This window comes from Leucopleurus acutus, assembly GCF_964270905.1.
Source record: "Leucopleurus acutus genome assembly, chromosome: 5".
Taxonomy (NCBI): domain Eukaryota; kingdom Metazoa; phylum Chordata; class Mammalia; order Artiodactyla; family Delphinidae; genus Leucopleurus; species Leucopleurus acutus.
In genome coordinates this window covers 72,519,733-72,529,416 of record NC_139147.1, presented here as the reverse complement: position 1 = coordinate 72,529,416, position 9,684 = coordinate 72,519,733, and the positions used below count along the sequence as shown (strand labels likewise).

The following is a 9,684-nucleotide window of genomic DNA, read 5'->3' as shown; positions in this document are numbered from 1 at the left end:
AACAGCCTATGGCCTAAACTTATTTTTCAGTGAATCCTTGGTCTTAGAACATACTCCAAAAGATCTACAGATGAACAAAAGAAAAGGCAAAACATTTAAATACTTCTTGTATCACCAAGAAGAGTGTGATCAAAATAGTGGCAATGTCTGTAGTAAAACGTCAAATGGTTAAAGTTTTTTTTTTTTTTTTTAGTTTATTGAAAAACAAAGCTCTTCAACAAAGTTACTAGAAGCAAAACTTATAGTATCCTGAAGTGTAAGGAATACTGAATGTGATTAAGAGGTCTCCTAGCTTCAACCACAAAACTCTTTAAATATTTTAAAGACAATATATTAAAGTAATCAGAATCAGATTGTACTGTTAGACATTCCTTAATCTTATGGCCCAGATCAAATAGTTTTTGAAAATGGTGCATTTCTGTTTTTAAATATAGGAGAAGTCAAGGTAAAGTAATTCATTAAGAAATAGAGAAAAACATTTTTTGGCAGTGCATTCATGGCAATACTGTATATACCTACAGATCTAAAAATGAAAGACAAGAATGTATGTGGGGGGGCTTCCATGGTGGCGCAGTGGTTGAGAGTCCGCCTGCCGATGCAGGGGACACGGGTTCGTGCCCCGGTCCGGGAGGATCCCACATGCCGCGGAGCGGCTGGGCCCGTGAGCCATGGCCGCTGAGCCTGCGCGTCCGGAGCCTGTACTCCGCAACGGGAGAGGCCACAACGGTGAGAAGCCCGCGTACCGCAAAAAAAAAAAAAAAAAAAAAAAAAGAAAAAAGAATGTATGTGGCACTGTTACTCCATTTTGATTGCTTAAAAAGAAAAAGGGCAGCACAACTAGGATGAATGTTTTCATCTGCTACAGAACACAAACTGGTATCTGTTGATAAAAAGTAATGAGTATACCAGAAGTTATATATCCACATGAGTGTTGTTCATTTCAAAATAATCAACCTTATGGGTTACAAATTTATACAAAGGCTGTCATTATATACTGAACATATTTTGTTTTCTAGAAAGGCAATATTTTTAGTCTTTTCCCCTAAACAAAACTAAGATGCCTAGGTTAAAAAGTTATAATCAGGACTACACAGGCTATAAAAATCTCTTTATACTCATCAACTCTTAATTTCTGACCAAGAATCTATGACTGGTTTTTAAGGCTGGGCTGGCTTTCCTCCATCACTCTGCACGTTCTTAGGTAAGCCTTTCTCCTTTGGGTGCCCACATTAATATGCTCAAAGAACACACGTTTTAAGACTACTCAAATAATGTACAGTACAAATTACGTTCTGAAGAGATTTTTAAGAATTTGCTCTTTTTTTATCCTTACCACTCTTCCTTCCCGATTGCTAAGTTTACCAAGAGCTACTTGTATATTTTATATTCAGTGGTGAAAACAGAACCCTACTGATTAAAAGCTTACCAAATCCATACCTGCATCACATTCTGGACCTTAGCCCCAAATAAATATCTGGTCACAGCACTTTTAAAAAGCTAGGAATAAAAGTCCTCTATTTTGCATAAAGGAAGACTGATAACGAGTAGAATCTTAGAAATTCTCAAATACACCGGTGAGCACGCTAGTTAACAGTCAAGGGAAGTCACTTTTTTGTTTTTTTGCTTTATTTATTTATTTATTTGGATGCACTGGGTCTTAGTTGCGGGCATGCGGAACCTTAGTTGCAGCATGCTTGTGGGATCTAGTTTCCTGAGCAGGGATCGAACCCAGGCCCCCTGCATTGGGAGCACAGTGTTAACCACTGGACAACCAGGGAAGTCCCTAGGGAAGTCATCTTTTTGATGTTTTGAGAATCTCTTGGAAATTCAGTGATTTGGAGATGTTTGTAGGGATAGTTTCAAAGACATGTTGACAGTAGATGCAATATGATGAGAAAAACAGCAAGTATGGTCTCCTCTTTCCACAAGTTTACCTGAGGAAAGTCAAAGGAAACTGTTTTAAAAGGAAGATAGGTGAGCATGCTTGTTTTGCTGAGGGCTGGAAAGAACAGAGGCATAGGTAAAAGGAGAGTTAGGATCAGTCAAAGTGGCCTGGAGACCTAGGAGGTGGTGGAATACTGAGAACGGGTCCCCGCTGAGTCTGGCCACTGAGAGGAAGAACATCTTTCACTGAGACCAAAAGGAAGAAGGCAAAGTCAAAAACCCAGAGAATTCTGGCAGTAGGGGAGAAGAAAGTGTTGAGATGGTGGGATAAAGGGGTTGGAAGTCATGAGATAGTTTGGAAAAAATGAGAAAGGAAAAAAAAGACCTAGGAGCGAAATGAATGAGCAGTGGGCCCCGCTGAGAACTGAGAAAAAACAATGTGAAACGTTTAGTGCAGTTGCAGACAGTGTTATACTTTTAAAAAGAACCCAGAAAAAATAAACAAACCTGGAGATAACTAAAAAACTCTTTTAAAAAAATGACCTATTATGGCTTGAATGTCTGTGCCTGCCCCCGATTCATATATCGAAGCCCTACCCCTCACTGTATTAGAATCTGGAGATGGGGTCTTTGGGAGGTAACTAAAGTTAGATGAGGTCATGAGGGTGGGATCTTTTGATGGGATTAGTGTCCTTGTAAGAAGAGACTCCAGAGAGATTGCTCTTTCCAAGTGTACATATACAGAAGAGGGTCCAGTGAGCACACAGCTAGATGGTGACCACCCACAAGCCAAAAGGCCTCAGAATGAAACCTACTTTGCCGGCATCTTGATCTTGGACTTTTAAGACTCTGCAGCTGTGAGAAATAAATTTCTGTTGTTGAAACCACTCAGTGTATGGTATTTTGTTATGGCAACTTGAGCTAAGGAAAAACTTTAATACACCAGGGAAGATATTGAATTTATGAAATAAGAACAGAAGGCTGTAAAAAGATCAGAAAACGAGAATGATCTTAAAAACGTGAGGGAGTTCCCTGGTGGTCCAGTGGTTAGGACTTGGCACTTTCACTGCCGCGGCCCCGGGTTCAATCCCTGGTTGGGTAACTAAGATCCCACAAGCTGCACGGCGAGGCCAAAAAAAAAAAAAAAAAAATAATAATAATAAGTAAATAAGTAAAACAACAAAAAAAGTGATAGTTGATATATGTTCAAAAAAGGGTCAGAGATAAAATCAAGGAAATTCTCCCAGAAAGTTAAAAACAAAAGGCAAAGAGATGGAAAGCAGGGAAGATAAGAAAAACAGGAGATTAATGCTGGAATTCCAGAAAGAAATAACAGGGGAAAAAAGTGGCAATTATTAAAGAAATAATACAAGAATTTACCAGAACTGAAGGAAATTAGTCTGTTATCATGAAGGCCTGCCGAAAGCTAAACATATAGACCCTCTCCAAGGCATTTCATGGTAAATTTTCAGAACAGAAGCTCCAGAGAGGCAGAAAAATGGGTTACATATAAAGATGTTACCAGAAATGGCAGGTTTTTAAGATAATGAAGCAGGGACTTCAAAATTCTCAAGGAAGATTATTTCCAGTTTAAATCCTGTACTATCAATTAAATGTTGAGACATTTTCAGACATGCAAGCTCTTAAAAATCTTAACCTATATGCACCCTTCTTCAGGACACTAATGAAAGATGTACTTCTCCAAAATGAGGAATAAACCAAGCAAAAGGAAACAAAGGATCTAAAGTCAGAAGAAAAGTGAAACTGAGTTTCAGATGCCTGAGGGCAGAAGGCATGTAGAGAAAGAGCCCAAACTGGAGCCCTAATCAAGTTCCCGGAAAGAAAAAGGAACTGTCCTTATCCAAGACATTTAATTCTACAGAAAATTGTCTTCAGAGGGCTTTTGCGGTGAGTTTGGAAAAACTTAGCGATAGGAACATAGAAACTTTCAAAGGAAACAAAAAGACAAAATTAACAATAAGAAAAGCAAAGAGTTGCACAAGAAATGACATGTGATAATAAATTACTCAACTCAAGTGAGCAACAGTCCTACATAGTCATAAGGTAAAAACTGACTGCTAATCAAATAAAACTTTGCCACCTTTCTTAATTGGGAGACTAGAGGGAGTAGAAATGGGAAAATGGGATGGTATAATAGTAACTAAATTCTCAACTGTCATAACAGGAAGTTTCCAGAAAAAGAAAAATACAGAAATGTCAAGAAATACCTGTAGGACTTCACTGGTGGCGCAGTGGTTAAGAATCCGCCTGCCAATGCAGGGGACACAGGTTTGAGCCCCGGTCCGGGAAGATCCCACATGCTGTGTGTGCCACAACTACTGAGCCCGTGTGCTGCAACTACTGAAGCCTGCACGCCTAGAGCCCGTGCTCCGCAACAAGAGAAGCCACCGCAATGAGAAGCCCACGTACTGCAACAAAGAGTAGCCCCCGCTCGCCGCAACTAGAGAAAGCCCGTGTTGCAACAACTAAGACCAAACACAGCCAAAATAAATAAAATTAATTAAAAATAAAAAAAGTAAAAAAAAAAAAAGAAATACCTGTATAAGTATATAATATAGAAATCTGAAAACTAATGCATGCTAAAACCAGCTCAAAGTCAAAAGCAGATGCCTCTGTGGAGGACTCTGCAGTGAGAAAGTCTGCAGCTGGGGACTGGCACTATTTATAATGACTCCTTTAAGATTATCTGACTTTTTAATCTGTGCATATTACTTTATTAAAAACCTAAAATAAAGGTCAAAAAAGACCTTTCCCTTCATTGTTCTACTCTTCCTCCTCTTCAAAAGATAAAAACTTGTTAAATGATTTGAATAAAAAATAATTCCCTAATTTAAAAAAAGTCACAAATGTCAAAGTAGTAGTAAAGCATGTGTTAAGCTCCTACAAACAGTGCTTTTCAATAAAATCAATCATCTAGGCATTTTTGAACTTTTCTTAGGCAAATGTTTTGGGCATTTGCTATAGTTTAAGAAATACAAATGTCAGAATAGCAAAAAGCAGTTTTATAGTGTAACAAATATATTTTATGCAGTCATTGCCTACACTCCCCACTCCAGGCTAAAAAATGTATAATTTTGTTTTTTCATAGTGAACTCTCTATAATGCACCCGTTCTCCATGTCAGCATATCCAACATTCAAATTAAATGCGTATAATGAAGTGAAGCCTCAATGTATGGCACTTTTTAAAGATTTCTTGGTGCATTTAACACAAAAATTCTAGTAAGATTCTTATTACTTCACCTAGGTAAGCATTAGAATTTCAGGCCAAATTATTGAAGGTATTTCAACAGATCAGAAGTGCTTCCCTGGGTCTGATAGCCAAAACATTTTGAACAAATTTATTCTGAAACTGATTTAGAAGAGCGAAGGCTCACGCTTATTACTCATTAATTTTTGAAAACCTTTCTAATTTGGAGCTCTGTAATACATTCATGGTGCCATGACATGCTTAAAAAATATTCATCCTTAAAAATACTAGAACATTCTTTGAAAACCTATTACACTTATTCTTTTAAGCTATTCTGATCTAAAGAAAGAATTAAAGTTTAGGAAAAGGGAAAATGAACATTTAAAAAAGTTTATTTCTAGCCCTGAAAGAACAAAATTATTGAACAAGGTCATCAAATACAGCAGTTAATGTCAATGTAACAATTAAATAATTGAATGGGATTAAATTAAAAATAAAAGTCAATATAAAATTTGAAGACAAAACAGAAAAGACAAGTTACTTTCACTTAGTTCCATTTCTATCTAACAAAAACAAAAAAATCCAAAACAAACAAACAAAAAACACACAAGACATTCCTACCAAAGATGTTTGACAGAATTATCATACATTTCTTTCTCTCTCATTTGGCAACATTCTAGAATGGTGAATGAGAAAGACTTCAGTTCTCTCAAGGCCAGGCCAGTGCTTGGTTCTCCTTTGTAATTCCCACAATATCTACCACAGTGTCTTTGTCAAAGTGGTCAATAAATGTGTTAGTGAGAAATAAAATCTGTGTGTGTGTGTGTGTGTGTGTGTATTTTTTCCCCTTCTTACACATACTCATATACACACACTGTGGAAAAACTGATTTTAGTTGTTTATTGTGGGAGCAGTTGAGACAAGGAAGACAATCTGCTTTTTATATTACTATAATTTCACTAAAAAAAACCCCAAAAGAATCTTAATCTGGATTTTAGCTATATTCCATAATGATTTTTTGACATTTCACTGGATATGGATCTCAGTATATTTTAAAACTTTTAGATTAAAAAACTGATGCAAATTTAAGCACCCATTTTTTTTTTTCTAACTATAGCTACTGCCTGATCAGATCTAAAATTATTCTGGCTAGAATACAGTATACATAAACAAACATGTATTTATGTGAGCCCTACAAAGAAATCCTCATAGGTAGTTTTAAATTGCTTATTAAAGGCACAGGTCATTTAGGACTGGTGGTAACTAGATACATTTTAAGCAGCTTAATATTTATATGTTGAGGAGAAGAGAATTTGTACTGTGTGCCAGGCATTCAACACATGAAAACAGAGTTGTGTTAGCCTTAGTTTCTTATGCTAGCACAATCACTCTACTTGTTTACTATTCTATGTAGGATGAAATATTCAATATTTTCATGGTTTCTCAGTTTTAACTGTCCCTTTCAAAGCAGCAAAAGGAACAAGAGGAGAAGGAAACTTTTAGACTGCCAGAGAGTCTGAAATATAATAAATACTACAGTAATATTGTCTTAATAACAAAAGAGGACTACTAAAGTAATTTTTAGATTTAAATGGGAATTTTCATTCTAAAGTAATGACAAAAAGGTAAATACAAAAGGCAGTTATAAAAAAAAAAACCATGAATCTTGATTCAGATATAATTTTTCTTGCAACAACGTGTGAACATTTTAATTTAAAATTAATAAATCACAATTCTGTATTGCTTTTAAGATTAAGATTATTCAAAAATTGACACATTTCAGAATTAACCAAAGTACATTTCTATTACAAGTTAGTTTATCCAAGTAAGTAAAGAATAAACCACAGCGTAGCTCCCGTAACCTAGGAGTCAGGTTTTAATGACAAAGTCCGTTGCCAGCAATGGACATGCAGGTAACCATCAAGGAAGTTGTAAATACAAACCCCAAACTGCTTCTATAAACTGAAAAGACCTTTGTTGAGTCACAGGCATAAAAATGGGGCATTGGCACTGCATTCAGTGAATATGGCCTTTATGACTTACGTATGGAAGTGCCTTCTAGAGTGGTCATGAGGATCACAGTCTTATACCATCTAGTTGGTTTTCTATTTCATTGGTAGCATCTTCTTTATCATAACCCATCCAGACAACTATTTACAAAGAATGTTCAAATCTGGAACTCTGAACAGACGCTGTAGCTTTCCACCAGAAATAAACCAGCTTATTTCTGTAAAGTAATTTAGTAATAGCTGTAGAAGGCCAATATAATCCAGAGAAAAAGGAAATCAAGAATCAAATTGAAAACAGAGACTATTAAGTGCTCTAGATACAAGTTTCACTAATTATCTTACTTATTTTTGTGAAAACCTTCCTGTATTACCAATTTAAAAAAAAAAAACCCCACCAGCCATTTCTATCCTTATACCTGTATCTTAACAGAGATATGATGGGAATGATAGGCAATAAAACTCATATTAAGTTCTCCTAATGTACTCCAAAACGTCAGAATTATTTTTATTCATGATTTGTACTATTGCAGGATGGCAAGTAGGTGCGAAGTCAATTAGGAGCGAATGGTGGGAACAAAAAGCCAGAACCAAAGCACGTATTTTTCCCTTTCATGTGGCTCTTGGCATGTCAGAAGGGACAGCACTGCCTCCAAAAGCCAAACAATTAAAATGAGGAGAGGAGAAGGGAGGAGGGGAAGGGAGAAGAGAGGGCACTCTAATAATTAATGTTACAGGTCACAGACCTTTTTTAAATCTTTAAAATAAAAAATGTATTGCTATCAACAAGCACATTTCATTACTCTTTCTTTCTCCAGTTTTTTACAAGAATATTATTTACTTATTTGAAAAAAATCTAAAGTAACTCAACATCTCAAATGACCCATGAATTTACCAAGAAGTACTTTGTCACCTAAGTTCTCACAGACAGTAAAAATGTTGGTAGTGGGCTGGGAACAATGTTTATAACAAATCTCTACAGTTTACTGGTCAGAAGCTGCATCTCTAAGTAACTGACATTTCTCTTTCATGAATATAATCTTATCTATTTTAGAGCTCACCAAGGTTCAAGCCTCTCACTTTGTCTCTGCTAGCTCCAAATATTTTTTACCTTTAAATGGAAAAAAAAAAGGTTAACTTTTAAATTCTGAAAATTCAATGGTTATTATATTATTTACCATGGGAAGGGGGGGAGGAGTAGGGTGAGAAAGGGTTAATTAAAAAACGAACTAGCTAAAATTACAACATATACAGAAACTTATTTCCAAAATGAAGGGAAAAAAAGAGGGAAGGGGAAACTAGCGGCACAAACCAAAGTCCTGAAGCCAAATCTGAAGAGGACATAGAAAGAAAAACAAAGTGTAAGAAAGTAGAGTCAATGGGATTCTTTTTCTGTTTCAATGATTTAGTTATAAATATAGATTATTAGTCTTCTCTCTATACATGTTAACAAATGCCAAACAACTCACTATTATGAAACTTTTAAAACTGATTCTTTCACATTTGTTTAAAAAGGTAAAAATCACATTCTTTTCTTCCCTTCCTTCAGTTCAAACTCTGAACTGAAATATTACATGTAACAATAGCTGGTTCTAACTTCTATACAAAGTTAAATGATATTGAACTCCTTTGCCAATATAAGGGGCTACATAATTTCTATCACACTTGCCTCCAATTTAGGCATAAGAAACATTTCTCAAAGCAACTCAAAAGGAGCAAGTCAAGGAAAAGAAAGTTATGGAGAGAAAAGAAGACTAGCAGATAAAACACATACTCTGAAAAACCCAAATCTGCCATTCAAGTACTGAAACTACCTCAAAAGGGACAATGAATGGGATCTATTATAATGAAGTCAGCAAAATAAAATGCAAATCTCAAGCATGATAAATGGCCCTGATGGGCTTTCTGCTGAAAGATGTAAGGCTAGTGATTCAGTCCACAATTCCTTTTGGACCCTAAAGAAGGGATTCAATAAGAAAGTTGTCATTCAGTTCTGCAATTTTTTCTTGGTTGTCTTCAGGAAATAGTAGCTTGTTTTTTTCCTCCTTGTTATGTAGACCATTTCTTTAAACCCCAAAAGAATAATAATTTTCATATATTAAAAGACTTCTTTTAGAAAATGGAGAAAAGAATATGAGGCCACGGCAATGATGTTAACGGTTACTCTTCATTGCTTCTTTAGCTGCCATGATCAGTGGTGTCAAGCTGGATAATGGTTTGGCCAGTTTCAGGAAGGGATGCTGTCAGAAAGAGTGGGGGAAAATAAATGTAAATGTCACCAGTTTAGAAGCCAAATATTTCAATTAAGCCCCTAAGACTACTTTATGGATCATAATTTATTTAACAAACACATATTTCAGTACTTATATAAAATCAACATAATCACTACATCACTTTTATGGTTGAAAGTGTAGTCTTTTTAGTTTTTCTCATATTATAAAATCTCAGTTAAATGACCCAGATACCCATGCCTGCAATGAACTGGTGTAAGAACTGGTAATATGAAAAACTTATACATTTATCCCAGTATTATGGGTATTTTATTCTCAGCAGATAAAATCCTGAACTGCAGCAGCTGCCATGCT

General features: G+C 35.7%; 1 protein-coding gene across 3 annotated transcripts in view; it reads right to left on the bottom strand.

Moving 5' to 3' along the window:
- Positions 1–4,136: 4,136 nt before the first annotated feature.
- PAK2 (p21 (RAC1) activated kinase 2) overlaps positions 4,137–9,684 on the bottom strand; it is an 82,061-nt gene continuing 76,513 nt past the window's right edge. For 2 of the 3 annotated variants that reach the window (XM_082839789.1, XM_082839790.1), the window contains exon 15: positions 4,137–9,339. In XM_082839789.1, coding sequence (XP_082695915.1) covers positions 9,253–9,339 — 87 coding nt within the window. In that variant the 3' untranslated portion in view covers positions 4,137–9,252. The remainder of the gene's footprint in view (positions 9,340–9,684) is intronic. The other variant, XR_014326221.1, reaches the window with a different exon arrangement.